General features: G+C 42.8%; 1 protein-coding gene across 2 annotated transcripts in view; it reads left to right on the top strand.

Annotated features, from left to right (window-relative positions):
- The first annotated feature begins 13,922 nt into the window (after positions 1 to 13,922).
- The window catches only part of RNLS (renalase, FAD dependent amine oxidase), a 126,574-nt gene continuing 119,132 nt past the window's right edge, over positions 13,923 to 21,364 (top strand). Inside the window, exons 1-2 of one of the 2 annotated variants that reach the window (XM_063435279.1) lie at positions 13,923 to 14,119; positions 18,351 to 18,456. In XM_063435279.1, coding sequence (XP_063291349.1) covers positions 13,990 to 14,119; positions 18,351 to 18,456 — 236 coding nt within the window. In that variant the 5' untranslated portion in view covers positions 13,923 to 13,989. The remainder of the gene's footprint in view (positions 14,120 to 18,350; positions 18,457 to 21,364) is intronic. The other variant, XM_063435280.1, reaches the window with a different exon arrangement.

Here is a 21,364-nt window from a genome sequence, read left to right as displayed (position 1 = left end):
CAGCACGTAAGATACAATGGGGGTATCATTTGGGCTACTCTCTCCCTCCTAATGCTCCCTAATGAGGTTTAACGGCCCTCGCACCCTTCTCCCAAATAGCAATTCGAAGGGGGAAAAACCTGTCGACTCCTGGGGTACCTCTCTATATGCGAAAAGTAGATGGGGTAGGAAGCGCTCCCAGTCCTTATGAGCCTCTCCAAACGTACAGAGCATCTGCGTTAGGGTACCGTTAAACCTCTCACATAAACCATTGGACTGGGGGTGGTAGGCAGAGTTTATTATCGGCTTAATGCCACATACCCTCCAAAGTTGTTGGGTGACCTCGGCGGTGAACTGGGTGCCCCTATCGGATATTATCTCTTGGGGAAACCCCACCCTGGAAAATATTTTCATTAACGCTTCGGCTACCGTCTCCGCATGAATGTTGGAGCGGGCGACGGCCTCTGGGTACCGGGTGGCGTAGTCCACTACAGTTAATATATATCTCTTCTCCGAGGGACTGGGCTTGGGCAGAGGCCCTACTATATCAACTGCTACCCTGCTAAAGGGTTCTTCAATAATGGGCAGAGGGCATAATTTTGCTTTGTGGTGGTCACCTCGTTTGCCCACTCGCTGGCAAATATCACAGGAGGTACAATATTGCCGTACATCTTTAGAGATCCCGGGCCAGAAAAAGGCGTGGGTCAATCTGTATCAGGTGCGTGTCATTCCCAGATGCCCAGACAAGGGAATGTCATGAGCTATCCTAAGCAGTTCTTGCCTATACTTTTGGGGTACTACCAACTGTTTGGTCGTCACCAGGGGCGGACTGAGAACCCTCAGGGCCCCCGGGCAAAATAAATCAAGGGCCCCCTTACAGGCCCCACCTATACTCCGCAGCAAGCGCCACCCATGTCCCGCCTCCATGCACGCCTCCAGCCACACCCTACACAATCTTTAGACACAAGGAACAAAAGTGCAATAATCCCTTCAAGGCCCCAGTAGAGACTACAATTGAGGGCTAATGGGCCATGGAGGGGGGTCTTTCTAGCAGAGGCTATCTCAGTGTCCCTGCTGGAAACAGTCGCCTCCAGGCCCCAGTAGAGACTACAATTGAGGGCTAATGGGCCATGGGGGGGGGGGGGGGGGGGGGGGCATTCTAGCAGAGGCTATCTCAGTGTCCTTTAGAGAGTGTGTTAGAAAGAATTTCCTCCAGGTCCCATTAGAGACTACAATGGAGTCTAATGGGGCCTGGAGGGGGGTCTCCAACACTCTGGTTCCTATTCACAATATAGCAACACAACATAGCTCGCTGATACCTAGGCCAAGTTGGCTCCTCTTACCTTAATTACTGTTGCTGGCTGGCAGTCTGTGGGCATGCTGGAAGGCAGTGGGCTTACTGGCTGCGGCTGGCAGGCTGTGGGCTTGCTGGCTACTGCCGGCAGGCTGTGGGCTTGCTGGCTGCGACTGGCAGGCTGTGGGCTTGCTGGCTGCGGCTGGCAGGCTGTGGCTTGCTGGCTGTGGCTTGCTGGCTGGCAGGCTGTGGCTTGCTGGCTGCGGTTGGCAGGCTGTGGCCTTGCTGGCTGTAAGCCTAACTGGTGGCCTGTGGGCTGGCTGGCTGGCTACTGGCCAGCCTGTGGGCTGGCTGGCTGGCTTGTCGGCCTGTGGGCTGGCTGGCTTGCTGGCTACTGGGGCACTTGTAGATTATTTAAAGAAATAATCCATGCACAATAACCACTACTGCTCTGTGTAGTCGTTATGGTGCCAGGAGGGCCGGGCCCCCCTCCCAGAGTAAGTAGTCAAACCGTTTAAGAACAGTTTGACAACTTACCTGGGGTCTGCTGGGATATGAGGCTGTAGTAGGGTATAGGAGCAGTGGTGCAATGTGTAAGGGGTGCAGTGTGTGTGAAAGGTTCAGTGTGTGTGAGTGGGTGTAGTGTGTGAATGTGTAGGGTGTGTGGGGCAATGTGTGTATGAGGGGGTTGTGTATGTGTGTGGCAATGTTAGTATGAGGGGCTGTGTGTGTATGGGTGTGCAGTGTATGTGTGTGTGAGGCAATGTGTGTAAATGTGTATGGTGTGTGTGTGTGTGGGGGCAGTGTGTGTGTGTGTATGGGGGGCAGTGTGTGAATGTGTATGGTGTGTGGGGGCAGTGTGTTTATGAGGCTAGAGTTCACTCTCACCACTGCGACCACCAGGAATCCCTGGTGGTCACAGTGTTGAGAGTGAACTCTAGCCCGTAGCTCCAGGGCTAGAGTTTACTCTCGCAAGAGCCGTAACGTTGCCGTGGTAACCGTGGCAACGATCTGTGCTCGCGCAAGAAGGACCCAGAGGAGCTGCAGGCTGAGCTCCCAGGTCCTCTCTTCCTCCCTCCTCGCAATTGCCCTCCTCTTACTCCCCCCTCCCCCTCTTCTTACCCCCCCCCTCTTCTTACCCCCTTCTTACTCCCACCCTCTTCTTACTCACTCTCTTCTTACCCCCTTTCTTACTCTCCCCCTCTTCTTACTCCCCCTCTTTTTACCCCCCCTCTCTTCTTACCCCTCCCTCTCTCTTCTTACCCCCCCTCCCTCTCTATTTTTACCCCCTCTCTCTTTTTACCCCCCTCTCTCTTTTTACCCCCCTCCCTCTCTCTTTTTACCCCCCTCCCTCTCTCTTTTTACCCCCTTCCCTCTCTCTTTTTACCCCCCTCCCTCTTTACCCCCTTCCCTCTCTCTTTTTACACCCCCTCTCTCTTTTTACCCCCCTCCCACTCTCTTTTTACCCCCTCTCTCTTTTTACCCCCCCACTCTCTTTTTACCCCCCCTCCCACTCTCTTTTTAACCCCCCCTCCCACTCTCTTTTTAACCCCCCCTCCCACTCTCTTTTTAACCCCCCTCCCACTCTCTTTTTAACCCCCCCTCCCACTCTCTTTTTAACCCTCCCTCCCACTCTTTTTAACCCCCCCACCCCACTCTCTTTTTAACCCCCCACCCCACTCTCTTTTTAACCCCCCACTCTCTTTTTAACACCCCCCCTACTCTCTTTTTAACACCCCCCACTCTCTTTTTAACCCCCCACTCTCTTTTTAACCCCCCCACCCCACTCTCTTTTTAACCCCCCCCACTCTCTTTTTAACCCCCCCACTCTCTTTTTAACCCCCCCCACTCTCTTTTTAAACTCCCCCCCTCCCATTCTCTTTTTAACAACCCCCCCCCTCCCACTCTCTTTTTACCCCCTCCCCTGTAGCGTGGCCGAGCTGCTGTGCGGTCCGCGGTGCCCGGCCGGAGTGATAGGAAGGTGCACCCTGAGTGTGCACCTTCCTGTCAGTCCGGCCGGGTACAGGAAACAGAAACTCCTGTTCCGTGCGGAACAGGAGTTTCTGTTTCCTGTACCCGGCCGGACTGACAGGAAGGTGCACACTGAGCACCTTCCTATCACTCCGGCCGGGCACCGCGGACTGCACAGCTACAGGGGAGGGGAGGTGAGAAGCTGCAGCCGCCTGAGGCTCTTAAGAGAGCGCTCAGGTGGCTGCAGCATTTAAAGGGGCGGCCGGGCCCCCTGATGGCGGGCCCCCCTCCCGGCCGGGCCCTCGGACCATGTCCGAAGTGCCCGACCGGTCAGTCCGCCCCTGGTCGTCACTGTGACTGACCCCCCCACTCCCCTTTCTGCCATACGATATAATAGCCCTTTCTCCCAGGTATACCGCTCCCCCTCTAACCCGGCCTGATCTGTGCTCACTCTATCCCTGTATACCTGCAGTGTGGGGTCTGACTTCACCTCCGCCTCAAATTGGGTGGGGGTATCCCAGGTCATAAGTGTCAAGGGGGTGTCATGGTCTCTTACCTGAGCCTCAGTGTGTGCTTGTGGAGCCGTGGTGCGTGCCTGCTGCCGGGTGGTCACTGGATGGGCTTCCTGATGTGGAGCCTGGGGTACAAAAGCAGAGGTCATCTGATCCAAGTCATTCCCTAGCACAACATCCACTGGCAAGTTCTGCATCAGGCCCACCTCTACCATCCCCTCCCCCGCACCCCAATCCAAATGTATTTTGGCAGTGGGTAGTCGGTACACTGCTCCCCCTGCCACTCGTACTGCCACTGATCCGTCGGTGTGTGCTGAATCAGGAACCAAATGGGGTGCTATCAGGGTTAAAGTAGCTCCTGAATCCCTGAGCCCCTGGACTTCTTTCCCCTCCAGGGTCACTAGCTGGCGATGATGCTGTCTGTTATCCGTGGCTCGAACCTCATGCAGGATTCCCAGGGGTTCTTCGGCTTGAGCGCTCAGTACCTCTTGAGCAGCTGGCTCCATTTGGTAATAGTTGGCAGCAGCCCTTGGTGCCAGGTTCTGTCGGACTTGGTTCCATGCCTGTCTGCTCCGGTTCTGGGTGCATTCACGTGATATATGTCCCCACTGCTTGCAGGTGTGGCATTGTATATTAGCCCGTCCATTATATCGGGAGGGTGGTGGTGGATTCCCCTGAGATGGACGGAAAGGGGTTGCTGTGGGAGCGGTAGGCGGTAGAGTACTGGGTTGCCCCGTGGGTCGAGGGTAAATCTTAGGTAGGGGCCCATGATGCCTCCTCGCATCAAAATGTTGGTCAGCTAATCGGGCTGCTTCAGTTAGGGTGAGGGGTTTTCGGTCTCTCACCCATTCTTGTGCCTCTGGGGACAAGCCGTTAAAGAATTGCTCCAACAGCATCAGTTGTCGCAACTCCTCCATAGTGGTGGCTTGGCTGGCTTGTATCCACCCCTGTGATGCTTGATCCAGCTTGTGTGCCCATTCGGCATGTGATTTTTTTTCCGGCTTGCGCAGGCCTCTAAACTTGCGCCAGTATGCCTCCGGGGTAATGGCATATCTTTCTAGTATCGCTCTTTTCACTTTAGCGTAATCCTTGCTGTCCTCTCTGGGTACAGCGCGACATGCTTCTGCTGCCCGACCAGCCAGCTTGCCTGCCAGTAACGGGACCCATACTGTCTGTTCCAAATCATGTAAATCACACAGTCTCTCAAAGTCCTGTAAATACCCATCAATCTCATCCTTCTCCTCGCAAAACATCTTAAAGGCATGATATGGGATTTTGGGTTTTACCTGGTTGCTGAGCGAAGCAATAATGGATTCTGCTTGGGAGGGTGCATTCCGCGGACTGTGTGCCATCACGTACTCCTGCACATCCGCCATCACCACGGACAGCATGTCCTGTGGTACAGGCTGTGGTAAAAATTCTAGCCTGGTCCTCATTTCCCTCTGATAGAGGGTCTCTTCCATGGCTGCTGGGGGTGTAGCGCTGCGAGCTCTGTCTCCTTCCATCAGTTCGGCAATCAGCACAGCTTTGGATTTGTTGCTGGCTATCTTACCCCTGGCTTCTAGCAGTTCCTTTAATGTCTGCCGCTTTAATGTAGAATAATCCGTATCCATTCACTTCGGTTCTTTTGTTGCATTCCAATTGCCATTCCCTTTTCCTGTTCGGCAGTTTAAATTGCACAAATTGTGCTTTTCGGCTGTAAGGTTGGATCCCGTCGCTTGCCACCAATTGTAGCGGTGCTGCAATAGTAAAATCCACGATCTCCGCTGGTACAATAGGTAATCCACAGTCAAGCGCTGAAAAGTAAGGCAATATCCCAAATCCCCCAGTAACCGGACGAAACACAGTTCTGGGAGTCAACTGAGGTCTTTATTCACAGCTTCCAGTATTTATGCAAGTCCCCATGCAAGGGGTCTCCTTACTGACATAGCAGGGGTAATACAGTAGGGGACTACATGGGGGACTTAACATTTGGAGCATTTCTCCCATCAGGCACTGCTGCACGAGAGGGACACTCCCACTGAAATACACCGTTAAGTGGATTATCCCTCCGTGCAGCAGAACCGGCAATTCACATGAAAATCTATAACTTCCATAATATTCACTTTATTTGCACGAACGGATGTTCGGTAGATAGCTGGGTCTGAGTGCACATTTCCCAGCTAAAACAACCGAACGCCGCACGAAATACACTTTATTACTAAAGTTGTCTGAAAGTACCGAACACCGATGGGGAACCACAATAGGGGAAGACTGGAGCTCCCGAACGGCCTGGACGTACAGCGGTGTTCGTGCCGTCGAGTAGCCGTTTTCCGTTCCAGGCACTCGACGACAAAACACCGCTGGGGAGACAAAGGATCAAAGATGGCCGAACGCCGCGTGGTCGATAGTCGAACAACGGCCACCCAGGAAAGCACTTAACTACCGATTGCAACAATGTTGCAATCTGTTAATTGGTGCCACACGACCCTCAGTGTGTGGGCTTGGGTTCGGTACTTAATTTGTTTCACAAACAGCCGGTAAAGTTGCTGTTCGTGAAACAACCAGGTAAATGCTAGCGGCTTTCGGCTGCCAGCATACGAATGCTATAGGAATACAGGTAATCATACGGTTCAATACAGAAAGCAAATTACATTTAAACAAAATATGGCAGCAGTGTGTAGGACAACCTTTAGAGCCACAGTTCTATCATCTGAAGTGGCTAGGTTTTGCCACACTCTCTATCTTCCTATACCTCTCTTAGCTCTCTCTTACATGATCTTATTGTCAGTAGTGCTCATGCTGTGATAACGTTAGCTTTCTATTAATATTGCTGATGTTATGAGCTATAAGCTATCAGCGCACAATATGCACATGGTTAAAGCATAAATATACTGATAGACTCCAACCATGTAAGCTCCTCCTGACTCACTATTAGCATTAGCACACAGTGTAAATAGGATTAAAGCAGGGTACTGATAGACACCTTATTACCTTTGCAGTTAACATGGTTAACAGAATCAGCAATCATTACAGATTAAAGCAGACTGAAATCAGATCAGTTTTCAGAGTCACAGCCCCAGTCCTGCAGTTTGAAGCTTCACAACGTCTCGGCTGTAGATTGAATGAGCATTTTAAAGAATATGGTGGGTAAGTTCAATAGGAGTTATTAAAAATATTAGTGGCAAGTGACAGTGTTCTCTGTCAAAAATGTAAAATCCCCTTGTCACCATACTGGTTTTATATATATGAATTATCTATTTGAGTAAAGTCCCTTGCTTAAAGTGGCACTGTCACACACTCCTATCTCCCTGCAAAATTAGTATTTCGTAAAGATAAAATCGTTATGAAATATTTATATTGACAGCGTTGAAATTTCACTGTAATTCCAACCCAGTCAAGAGCTATACTGAGAAAAAGTAGGGACTACTTTGTCTCTGTATTCTTCCTAATCCTGACATTTCTAGACACTGGGCGGAACTACCAACCTCTAGAAGTGTCAATTGCCCCAGTCTCCACCAGTGACAGTGCAGGGGATTGGCTTTATCTATAGAGAATCCTACGGTCTCCTCCATAGACCTCAATGCTTTACTCTTGCACATGGCTCTTAAGGGAAGAGGACCCGCCGGGCGAAGGTTATGGCGCCCTTTTTTAATGGAGAGTATGCATGAGAAAAACCTGTTGAAAGAGGGCAGATTTCAAACCAGACCCATATGCTAGATACTCTCAAGTACGGTAAGCTTCTCTAAACAGCTAGCAATGGTGTAGGAACCAATCAGGGGATGATCATACTAGAAGGGTGCCCACCTCTCTAACACCTGCCATTGATAGATGGCCCAATCGCGTGTAACAGCTTATATAAAAAAGAAAGCAATTTGAAAGAGGTCTCCTGAAACCCAATGTTGTTACAAAACTTATTTTTGCCATTGTGTTGGAGTAAACATCTCTCCCAAAGCCCCTTTCTATTCTCTCATAAAGCTTGGGGGAGAGGGAAAGTAGGTAAGCTCAAGTTTAGGAGGTTGTGTATGTCAAAACGTAACTCGTAACAAAGGGTGGTGGGGTGCTGCCAGTTTTGATCTATGTATCGGGTCCAGCCACTGTAGAGTTGTCATCGGTCTACCCACTTGTACTGCTTACACCTCTTTCCACCATTAAAAAAAAACTCCTGTTTAGACCATTCAACCACCCTTTGGATGTGTGTCGCTTGATAATAAAGACCGAAATCCGGGAGAGCCAGACCCCCCCTCACATCTCAGTAGAGTGTGGGTATCATGTCGGGTGCGTTTTTTTTTTTTCTTGCACCAAACAAACCTCAAAATCAAAGCACATAGTAAAGTGAAAAATGCATTTGGGACGGTAATAGGTAAAGCCTGAAAAAGGTATAGCACATGCAGTAAGAGGTTCATCTTGATGACCCCCACTCTGCCAAGCCAAGAGAGGCATGGCCAGGACCAGTTCTCACAAGTTTTTTGAATGTGGTTAAGCTGGAAATGAACTTGATAAAGCTAAGATCTTTAGTTAGCCAAACCCCAAAATATTTCAGTGAGGCATTTGTCCATTGGAATGAAAAAAAAAACCCTGGAGTTGCCTTTTCATTAGATACTGAAACATTAAGTATCATAGATTTAGAATAATTGATTCGAAAGTTGGATAGGGACCTGTAGATATCGAATGCTGTCATGATATGTGGCAGTGAGTTGTCAGGATCTGTTACAGAAAAGATCATTAGCGTATGCTGCTATAGTGTGGTACATCTTACCTGCCCGCAGGCCCCGAATGCCTGGGTACTATCTAAACACACTGAGAAAGTGTTCAAGGGCTATGGTTATTTTTTTTTTTTTGTCTCAAAGTACCTCTCCCAGTTTACTCAAGCTATCTCAATAAGCTCCTTTTTTTGATGAGAAGGCATTTTCACAGGTGCTATTTACTGTTATGTGTTTAATTATGTCTTCCAAACTTGGATTTGTTTGCTAGCTATAACCTGAATAGCTAAAGAAATGGCAGAAAAGAGAAGGTTCTTCCGTGATATTGATCAGACCCTTTTCACATTTGACAATTTTCTGCACACTACGTACCTTCATTTCTCTAGGTACTGTATATAAAATCTCTCTCCTTAAAAGTATGTTAATGTCTGCTAAACACCTTCCAGTGGAGATATGCGCCACCATGTATTTTTCAGATTGGATCAAGCTACTGGATGTGGCTCTTTAAGGACCATAACCTCTTCATCTTTCTGGGCTGGTTATGTTCAATTTCATGGCCAGATAACTGATTAATAATCAAATTATTATGAATTGAAAACCAATTTGTGAAATTTAGGCAAAAATATCTAAGCTATGAGATGTTTTCCAAATGTGCAATTGTTGCCTACATTTTGCAATTCAGTTTTCAATTCACCGCAAGTCAGTTTAATTGAAGAAAAAATGTTTTGCAAAACTTACTTTAATCAAGGTCCGTCTAGTCTCTGCCTTAAAAAAAAAAATCCATCCCTACACCAGATAGAGATTTTGGACAATGTGGAGATATTGCTTTATGATTTCCCCCCTCCTCCCCCGGGAAATATTTTACTATATAGTCATAAAGCATAAGTTTAAGAGTCATCAAGAAATCTAAAAAAAAAAAAAAAAAAAAACCAAAAAACCTGACCTTTGGCGTGTTCCACCTCTGTTTCGCAAGAGGAATCCTGAGAAATACATGGAATGACAGATCCAAGTCAAAGGTGCTGGTTATTGCAACATGGATGTGATCAACCTGTTAAAGCACACTGACAATTCCTCCAGAATGAGATAGTCTGAGCCATTAACAGTATTGTAGAATCAGCTATGTACTTCTCTTTCCAAACTTTTCTAGAGTAACAGAGCCAAAGTTTAGCAACTCAAAGTGGATCTGTCACCACAAGTAGTCACTGTCTAATCTGCTTCTATATAGCTCCCTGTGTCTAAATCTCTTTTTATTTTATTCCTGAATGAATGAATTTTCATAAAATACATAAAGAAAATTAGAAACTACGTTTCCTTACGTATAACAGTCAAGTTGACATAAATTGACAATAGGCTGGCCTTAAAGTTCTCTGTCAATAACTAATCAGATTTACCCACAATTTACAAGTACAATCAATGCCACACAGGGCCAAACAGCAGACATGATGGGCAGAGGAGAACAAAATGGCATGAGCACAAGAAATGTAATGGGAGCCTCCATGGTGGGGCTTGGAGGCCAGCTTCCTTACATACTATGGACGCTGACACAGAACCGAGCCACTTTAACCCCTTAACCCCTTAAGGACCAAACTTCTGGAATAAAAGGGAATCATGACATGTCACACATGTCATGTGTCCTTAAGGGGTTAAGGACACATGACATGTGTGACATGTCATGATTCCCTTTTATTCCAGAAGTTTGGTCATTAAGGGTTAAGCAAATCTGTTCACTAACCCAGGAATTAACCAAGAGATTTCAGATTTTCTTTTATGAGCTTAACTATATTGTGTTTGGAGCCTGCTTGTGGGATTGCGTGTGTGTAGAGTGAGCTGCTTGTTGTGTGGTAATGTGTAATAAGGTCGGATTTAGTCGTGTGTGTGTAGGGGTTGTAGAGAGTGTATGTTTAGGGAATGTAGTAAGTGTATAGGGGATTCAGAGTGTGTATGTCAGGAATGTAATGTGTGTTTAAATGACCCAGAAAGTGTATAGGAGATCTAGTGAGTGTTTTTATATAGTGTGTGTCTGGAATGTAATGTGTTTAGGGGTGCAGTGTGTGTGAGGGGTGCTGTAGTGAGTGTGTGTATATATATATATATGTTTGGAAGTATTGTGTGTGTGTGTGAGGGGTGCAGTGTGTATGTGAGGGGTGCAATATGTGTATGTGTGAGGGGAGCAGTGTATGTGTGTGTGAGGGTGCTGTGTGTGAGTGAGAGGGAGCTGTGTGTGTGTGTGAGGGTTATGTGTGTGTTTAAGGGGAATGTGTGTGTGAGAATGCTGTGTGTGAGGGTGATGTAACACAGTAAAGGAGTTTAAGCATGCGTGGGATAGGCATAAGGCTATCCTAACTATAAGATAAGGCCAGGGACTAATGAAAGTATTTAGAAAATTGGGCAGACGAGATGGGCCGAATGGTTCTTATCTGCCGTCACATTCTATGTTTCTATGTATGTGTGTGTGTCTTAGGAGTGATTGCGTGTTGGGAGGGAGGCAGATTAATGCCACTATATAAGAATGTATTTATTTTAAATAAAAAAAAAAAACAAGCATTATATCCCTGCCATCCCTGCTGGTGCTAGTGGTCACTGAACTCTAGCCTGCGGAGCTAGAGTTAACTCACGTGACATCAGGGGCATTGCCATGGCAACGCTCCGAATATTGCAAGAGGAACCGGGTAGAGCTGCAAGTTAGAGCTCCTCCAGGTCCTCTCCTGTCTCCCTCCCTCCCCAGCCGGCGGCCACATTACACTGTGGGCCGGTCCATGGAATACTGCAGGGACCGGCTGGGGAGATCCTGTGACCTCCCCTGCCAACCTTGGCCCATGGCAGCCCACCGGGCATTTGCCCAGTGTGCCCGATGGCTAGTCCAGGCCTGAGAGCCATTGTTTTATTTACACATTATTTAAACATTAACCCCTTAAGACCGGAGGGCGTACTATTACGTCCTTTTCAAAGCGGCTCTAAACGCCGCAGGACGTAATAGTACGCCCTCCGGTTTTTTGTTACTTACCCGGTCGCCGGCGATCCCACGCCGGCGATCGCGGTTAGGGGGACTCCCAGGGAGCCCCCCGCGGCACCTCCGTCCTCTTCAGCCCCCCCCGGGCCATGTGAAAGTGAGGTCCTTGCGAGGACCTCACAATCACATGGCCGGGATAGCTGGCTGCAGCAATGCCAGCAGGGGGACTAACTGTAATGACAGTTAGACCCCCTGCTGGCTGGAAATCAAATTAAAATAAGTGTAAAAAAATATATATATACTTAGATCATATATATATATATTATATATATATATATATATATGATCTAAGTATATATGTACACATATACACACACACACATACACTGTCTAGGTGTATTTTAATATTAATATATATATAATTATATATATATATATATATATATATATATATTAATATCAAATTACACGTAGACTGATACTGATTAAATATATATATAATTATTGTTATATATATATTTATATATAATATAATTAAAATATGTAAATACGTAAAAAAATTAAATAAAAAAAATAATTAAAAATAAAATATTAAAAAATATATAGATATGTTTTATTTCGTTCTAACTGTATTGTGATATTAATATATATATATTTATCAAAATACACATAGAAAAAATAATATATATCTATATACATAAATATATACGTATATATCACTTTATATATACCTATATATAAATAAAAACATAAAAAAAATTATATATATATATACACATATGTATATATATATATATATATATACATATATTAATTCTACACATATATTTATGTAATAATTTTACATAATTAGGTATCCTAATTAATTACAATTAGCGGGACCTGCCTGACAACCCATGCCGAAAGTATAGGGAATTTAATTTGCTAGCACTATATTTAATACTATAACTTTCCAAGACACCATAAAACCTGTACATGGGGGGTACTGTTTTACTCGGGAGACTTCGCTGAACACAAATATTAGTGTTTCAAAACAGTAAAATTTATTACAACGATGATATCGCCAGTAAAAGTGACGGTTTTTGCATTTTTCACGCACAAACAGCACTTACACGGACAATATTATTGCTGCAATACTTTTTACTGTTTTGAAACACAAATTGTTCAGCGAAGTCTCCCGAGTACAACAGTACCCCTCATGTACAGGTTTTATGGTGTTTTAAAAAATTACAGCGTCAAATATAAGGCTTGTGTTTAATTTTTTTCACATTAAAATTCGCCAGATTGCTTACGTTGCCTTTATGACCCTATGGTAGCCCAAGAATGAAAATTACCCCTATGATGGCATACTATTTGCAATAGTAGACAACCCAAGGTATTGCAAATGGGTTTATGTCCAGTCTTTTTTAGTAGCCACTTAGTCACAAACACTGGCCAAAATTGGCGTTTTTTGCATTTTTCACACACAAACAAATACTAACGCTAACTTTGGCCAGTATTTGTGACCAAATGGCTACTAAAAAAGACTGGACATACCCCATTTGCAATACCTTGGGTCGTCTACTATTGCAAATGGTATGCCATTATGGGTGTAAATTTATTTCCTGGGCTACTATACAGTCTCAAAGGCAACGTAACCAATCTGGCGAATTTCAATTTCAAATGTAACACGCTATATTTGACCCTGTAACTTCCCAAAACACCATAAAACCTGTACATAGGGGGTACTGTTTTACACGTGAGACTTTGCTGAATACAAATATGTGTATTTTATTGCAGTAAAAGCAAACAGTATTATGACATTGACAGTTAAAATGTCATGTAGAACTAAAAAAATTAAAATAAATCTTATTTTCTCCCATTGTTTCATATTAAATTATGTTTCATAGCTAAATATTTGATATTAAATGAAAGCCCTGTTTCCCCTGTATAAAATGATATATAATAAGGGGGGGGGGGGTGCATTTAATATGAAAGAGGTGAATTACGGTTGGACAGACATTTAGCGCAAATGCCAGGTTTTGTTTACGTTTTGTTCTGTTCACAACTTGTACATTTGGCTCCGTCCTTAAGGGGTTAATTCTCAGATATACACAGCTATAGTCCCAGAAGGATATTTTAGCCTAATTTAGCAATTCGGTTTTCGATTTACTACAATTCAGTGTTTAGTGAATAAACCCCTATTGTTATGACACATCCTTGAGTCTTAGGTTCCTGAATTGTCCCTTTTTAAATGTCAATAAATGCAGGATTCCATATCACACAGTATATATCATGTCACACAAAACTGATTATACTTAGGAAATCATTAAAGGGCTAGTCACCCTGTAGTTCTCAAACTTGTGATAAATACAAAATTTATGATAAATCAGCCAAAAATTTGTATCAGAAATCTCTCAAGCTATGGGGGCCGAAGGAAGGTATATAATGGCTCTTACTATTCCCCGTAGCTTGATGAGAACCAGACTATATTCAGGGAGTGGGAATGAGCTCCCTATAGAGCTACAACATAACCCAGGGAAAGTTGTGTTTGTCCAGCAGCTGTCACGTTGCAGAGTGGAGCTATCTCTGTAGCTGGTGTGTGCTGTCGTTGTTCATTGAATGTGCACAGCCATGTCCAGGATATTAATTGTTGGTGCTGGGCTAACAGGAAGCCTGTGTGCTTACCTTTTAAGGAAGGAACTGGCCTCCAAACTGCAGCTTGTGATATGGGATAAAGCCAGGGGAGCAGGTAATAATAAATTCTAATTATAATTCATGGTGATATGTTACATAATACCCATCCCCCAATTTAAAGGGACTGTCAGGAAGTAAGTGCTAATAACCAAAAACCACTTCTGTATTTCTCAGATTTGCTCTAACATGCACATAATTCCTGATGGTTTCTGCTATAATAATATATAACCACAGACCCCCCTTCCTGCACTCTGTAAGAAAGTTTGTGAATGTGAACTTGGAATTTGACATTGCAAATGACTTACTATTTATTGAACTAACTCACAGCACTAATTTAAACAAATGCATAGGTTACATAATGTTTCTATCAACCTTTTTTATTTTTATTTTTTTAAAGTATAAGTAGTTACAAAATAAACTTTTTGTTGGATTGATTTTTCAAGTTCCATCTAAGTTATTGTCATCTAATTAAAGGGACATGCAGTATTGGTACTTTCTCCGTTTTAGTTTTAGTGTGTGAACACCCAGAGGGTACAGCACAGATATGGTTAAATCTCTACTTAAATACACGTACATATGTATGCAGAATATTTTCATGATGTACCATAATTGTTTTGTATAAGGATGGATTTTCATTATTAGAATTAATAGAAAGTTGCTAGCAAGAATTGGAGGATCCTAGCCAATAAAACAAATCAAGGTTAGCTTCACATGGATGGCACAATTTAAATACAAAATAGAGTGTTTCATAGCTTGTTGACCATACTGACACCTTTTTATTTAGTGAGGGCTGCACCAAAGGGCAAAATATTAATATACCTTAACTAGATAATGTTGGTTACTGGTTATAGTGTAACAATTCTGTTAATCAAGAAACCGCTGTAAGACTTGAAAGGATGTGTTTTTATATATATATCCAAAATAAGTAAGCAGGGCACTCTCCTCCACTCTTCTAAGAATAAAGTATATGTTGCCTAGGTGCAATCCCGCGTAAATATATAAACAAAAAGTGAAGGGAGCACACTAGGACTCTTCTCAGTGGAAAAAACAAGTATTTACTGTATCAGCAAGTAATACATATTCTGTGTAAAGTACAAAAATCGACGTTTCGACCCTCCTTGGGTCTTTATCAAGATCACAGTGAAACAGTGCTAACAATGACAATTTATACATATACAAGTAATAAGGCTTACCAATTAGGTGATCGAGCAGCCGGCGGGCCGAGAAACCCGGAAGTGAAGCGGAAGGACCACGTGAGCGCATGCATGTGACCAGCGTGAACGTGCATGTGACCTGGTTGCTAAGCAACCGAATCAACGAAGCTTACGATCCCATACCATGGGAGTGAGTTTATTCTAAGTGCCTGTAGGAGGAGGATTGCTGCTAGCACCCAAGTGAGGATAGATCTGATTGAGAAACCAATCGTGATGTGCTTAAAAAAATCCATCAAGTGACAATCGTGAAGTAATATAATAAAAACATGTCCAAATCAAATCTATAACTATCTGGAGTATACTAGATAAACAAAAAAGGCTACACAATTATAAAATATAATATACATGTCCGGAAAATATTTCTAGTCCGGACTTTAAAGAGTATACACAAAAAGTATGTACAAATAATTCCATATAAGGATACTATACTCTAGTTATTTAAAGGAGCAGTGTCCTTTATACAAAATGCGATTATTATTCCTAATAGGTGTGCACATAGTTATTCCAACATCTAATCTATACAGTAGAAAAAACATATATCTATATTTGAAGGCCATAATTACTAAGGTGCAGGTCCATAGATCCATTGGGAGAATCTGTAGTTTAAATCTTCTACCGCCTGCATTTAAAAGTGAAAAAGTATAATTCATTAGAAAATTAATTAATATAGCGAGGCGATATGACCGCTTACACTGATAGTCAGCTGTGTTGTTCTATTTTTTCCACTATCTTCTCAGCTAGTTCTTTGTTAGTTTTCCGGTATACTTTCTACTATGCGGTCCTACTGGTGCACGTTTAGTTCCAATTGAGTTATCATATTATGGATAGGCATTATGAGTTGCACCTTAGTAATTATGGCCTTCAAATATAGATATATGTTTTTTCTACTGTATAGATTAGATGTTGGAATAACTATGTGCACACCTATTAGGAATAATAATCGCATTTTGTATAAAGGACACTGCTCCTTTAAATAACTAGAGTATAGTATCCTTATATGGAATTATTTGTACATACTTTTTGTGTATACTCTTTAAAGTCCGGACTAGAAATATTTTCCGGACATGTATATTATATTTTATAATTTTGTAGCCTTTTTTGTTTATCTAGTATACTCCAGATAGTTATAGATTTGATTTGGACATGTTTTTATTATATTACTTCACGATTGTCACTTGATGGATTTTTTTAAGCACATCACGATTGGTTTCTCAATCAGATCTATCCTCACTTGGGTGCTAGCAGCAATCCTCCTCCTACAGGCACTTAGAATAAACTCACTCCCATGGTATGGTATCGTAAGCTTCGTTGATTCGGTTGCTTAGCAACCAGGTCACATGCACGTTCACGCTGGTCACATGCATGCGCTCACGTGGTCCTTCCGCTTCACTTCCGGGTTTCTCGGCCCGCCGGCTGCTCGATCACCTAATTGGTAAGCCTTATTACTTGTATATGTATAAATTGTCATTGTTAGCACTGTTTCACTGTGATCTTGATAAAGACCCAAGGAGGGTCGAAACGTCGATTTTTGTACTTTACACAGAATATGTATTACTTGCTGATACAGTAAATACTTGTTTTTTCCACTGAGAAGAGTCCTAGTGTGCTCCCTTCACTTTTTGTTTATATATATATAATGCCAAATAATTTTGCACTCCAGCTATCCCTTGAAGTGTTGCCTGGTGCTCGGCTGCACGATGAATGGAAAAAAGCCAGCACTTTAGGTCTTGTGAAAAACTTCTCAGGTTTATTCCAACAGTCAGTCAACGTTTCAGTTCTATCAGAACTTTCTTCAGGACATAAATAATTGATGTTCACAATATTGATCATATATACGGAAAAACTCACTCACCCAGACCTCGATCACCTGTGCGCATTGGTGATGGCTGTACGTCAACACACAGGTGATTGGAGGTACGGCATCCGGAAGTGACGTCAATAGGGGGGCGGAGCTTAATCGCGCATGCACAGTGGTGATGGCTACACGCCGGCACACAGGTAATCGAGGTCTGGGTGAGTGAGCTTTTCCTTATATATGGTCAATATTGTGAACATCAATTATTTATGTCCTGAAGAAAGTTCTGATAGAACTGAAATGTTGACTGACTGTTGGAATAAACCTGAGAAGTTTTTCACAAGACCTAGAGTGCTGGCTTTATATATATATATATATATATATATATATATATATATATATATATATATATATATATATATATATATATATATAAATATAAATAACCACTGACTGCATGTGTTTCTAGTTTGGATTTTCCTGGGCACAAATAATTTGTTGGTATTGTTGGGTAGTGCATGAAAAGTGCTGTTCTTTGAAATGCATTTTAAAAAAAAAATTACTTTTTTTTTTCCCCAGACCATTTTCTTTATTATTTCATTATGTAGGACACAAATATGCAGCCTTGACCTTTTGAGAACCCCAGTGGGAGCACTGTACCCATATGGTATTTGGTATAGATGTACTGTAGAGAGTTAATAGTAGATTTGCAAAAAAAAAGGGGTTCAGATCATTCCAGATGTCTTTTAAATGATGACTGCACGAATCAATACATCTGTGATTTACCTGTGTAGTCTTTTTCCATGAATAAGACTCCACAGGCAAATCTGGGATGTATCAATTCGTCTGGATATGGATTAAAATGCATATGTTTCATCCTAATCAGCCATAAGGAAACTTTGCACAAGTCTAGCTGACAGCTGAATTAAAACCCACTGAAACCTAAGTCATGATTTAAAAACACTACTGGTTGGGATAGAGGAGCAGAATGGGTGGCCTTGTATACGGGCAAAAAGTTATCAATAACCAGGACAAAATTAACTATAACCTGCACATTGCTCCTAAATTGCATGGGTTCCTGGAGTCTCTGATAAAGTGGAATCTCAGAAGTCCTGTATGAAATGCTTGGTTAGTTTTCCTTTTAAAGTATATGCTACATAGTATAAGTAAACACTTTTGTGTTCTGCCTCTCATTATGGAGATGTGATGTGTCCAGGAAAACATGGTGAATCAAGCCAAGCCTTCTTACAGTCTTAAGAGTTTTGTTTTCTTTGTAGGAGGACGGATGTCCACCAGCCGATCTCCATCTGATCCAAGCTGTACTGCTGATTTGGGAGCTCAGTACATCACAGTCACGCCAGATTATGCCCAGAAACACAAAATGTGAGTTAAACTAGAACTTGTTTTGAGTCTGATTAGTTTAGTGTGTTAAAAGGACAATTTAGGCTGCTTACGACACTATAACAACTTCATCTAAATTAAGTTGTTATGGTGCCAGGAATACCCGGAGTGAACTCTCGCCTTCAGGGTGGTGGCATCCGGCTTTTGAAATTTCAGTTTCAGGAAGCACGGAGTGCCGCGGGGCAAGGGTGTCACTGATCAGTGACATCCCTTTCAGAAATCTGGCTTGCAAACAAACTTACCTTTTCCAAGCCCGTTTTGTTAATGGGGAGTCACTAATTAGCTGAGAGCATCAGTTGACCGAACTCAGCCAATCAGCTGCGTCCCTGCCTGGCACTCTGCGCTTACTGAAAACTCAAATCTGCAATTTATTAAAGCAGCCCTTTTGTATATCACACTTGCCCAACGACTCCATGATTAATCATTAATTTATAGTTGGGTGTTTTTTTTCACAAATGGGGAACCAAAACTGTCCAGTCATTCTCTTTCTTTCAAGGTTTCTTACAAACATTAATGATCAGAAGGGTGTTTTGTGTTGCCATGGAACAAAATTAAAATATGGTATACATACCTAAAATGTTTAACATGTATTTTGCTTTTTGGAAAGTTTCACACACATAATTACATGCATATATTTGTATCCAAAAATATTTATTGGAAATTATTAGAGTGTCGGCAACAGTATGGATTACATTACCAAATACCCTAGATGGCCGATTCCATTTAAACAATATAAACAAAAGGAAAGGACAAATCAAAGAGTCATACATTGTGAAAATATATAGATATATAAGTTGGGAGATCCCAGGGAAATTGTAGTGAAATAAATATAAGCAAACAGTAACCATGTACCAATTCAGAGAGGATAACACAGGTAGCTTGAACACGTTTACTCTGTAGAATATATAGGGAAATTGTCCCCCATGTTGGGATAATCAGATCTGCAAACTTTCTTTGTCTTACGGATGAGCACAACCACCTAGCAAAGCTAGTGGGTATGCGGCAGCCTCTTGGAGTCAAATGCCAGAGCTGAAAAAAGCTTGCGCTGTGCTCCTGCCCAGCAACAGCATATCAGCCAATCAGGTAATCAGGAGAGCCGTGCTAAGCGCATCCCACAAAGCAAATAGAATTCTGTATACAACCCAAAACATGGGTAAAATATACCAAAAAGGAATCAACCAGTAACAGCGTAAAAAGAGTAGAGAATTTAAACATCTATACATAAAATAATTCAAGAACCCAATAGTAAAGGGAAAACAAGAAAATATTTAATAAATCGTAAAGACATACAAGATGGACTTTAAAATGTTTGCATACTGCACACAGCTAAACCGATAACAAGACTACAATGTACAAGCTTAAGAAAGTATAAAAAATACACTGAAACTGGAACATAGTAAATTGCAACAAAATAAGTTCTGTGAAGATAAATGAAACGTTGTAACAAGTCTCTGAAAGCAGATTCTTTACGCAGGGAGCCCATGAGAATTTCCTATTGCAGATACTACTAGCATCCAACCTTATACTTAGGTGGATCCTTGGTTTGTTGGTCTTGTCTTGGAGTACGGTTATAGTCATGTAAAAAACAGAAAACAGTTAGAAATAGGCCAAATGACCACAAGATAACCTTATGTAAAGAAAAACAAAGTACCACCAGCAGGCAAAACCCTTACCCTAGGGGAGGGTGGGACAGGCGCTGTTGCTAAGTGGTAATGCTCATCCCTAAGACAAAGAAAGTTTGCAGATCATAGATTCCTGCAAACTCTGATTTGCCCTCTGGGAGGCATAACCACCTATCAAAGCGAGTGGGTAGAATAGCAAACATCTGGTAATGGTCCTAAGAAACTGAAGGCGTTCAATGTCTGATGGCCTCCAGTATAATTCAACAAAAGTTTTACTGGACAACCACCTTGCAGCTTTAAAGATAATAGGGAGAGGAAGGCCCTTTGCTGCTGCTTTAGTAGCTGAAGACATAGCGGAAAGTATCCAACCTCTAATTGTATTAACTTTGGCTGGACGAAAGGGACTCCTTGGTGTAATAAGTGACTGATATCATGTCTAACAGCAGCAGAAAGGTCAAGGTAACATTGTAACAGGTTGACTAAACATAAGCCTGGTTTGAAAGGATATTGAATCAAATCCAATTCCACTGGACCGGGGAAATATGGGATGTTTTTTGTCTCTCTTTTAGTATAATATGGAACCCTTCCGGGGTCCGGGACAACCACAGTTCTGAAATAGACAGCAGAGAAGCCAACTTAATAGCAGTCCATCTTAAATCAATTTTAGCATTAAAAGAATTATCCATAGAATTAAGGAAATTTAATAAGAGGTCTACGTCCCAAGTAGATGTAACATGGAGTATATGGGAGTTTGTGTAGAAGTTTAGGATGCAAACAGATCTACTTGTCTCTGGCCAAAATTGCTTTCTATCCGTTGGAATAGAGCAATCTTTAATTGCACCGTTGCCAGAGACAAATTTTGGCAATCGAAAGAATCTGTGAGCTTGTTTGCCTCTTCCGGAACATATTCTGCGTAAACCCGAACTTTGTTTGCTAAAGCCCAAGACCAAAGATCTAGCCTCTCCAAACAAAGACCCTTTGATCTTGTGCCCCCTCTATAGTTTATATAAGCCACCGCTCTCCTGTTGTCCGGTTGGACTTTTACCGACATCGGTAACTGGTTTAGACGAACTAAGCCCTGGAGAGCTAATTGTATTGCTCTAAACTCCAAGATGTTTATATGAAGGAGTCTCTCTTGGTCTGACCAAATTCCTCTTATTGCATTTTGGGCAGTAAATGCACCCCAACAGAGACGGACTGACAGCCTTCTGGGCCCCCGGGCAAAATTATATCCTGGGCCCTTCAAACCAAATTTTAAGTATTAAAAG

This window comes from Pelobates fuscus, chromosome 10, assembly GCF_036172605.1.
Source record: "Pelobates fuscus isolate aPelFus1 chromosome 10, aPelFus1.pri, whole genome shotgun sequence".
NCBI lineage: Eukaryota > Metazoa > Chordata > Amphibia > Anura > Pelobatidae > Pelobates > Pelobates fuscus.
Note: the sequence above shows the minus strand (reverse complement) of the source record. Positions and strands in the feature narration are given on the sequence as shown.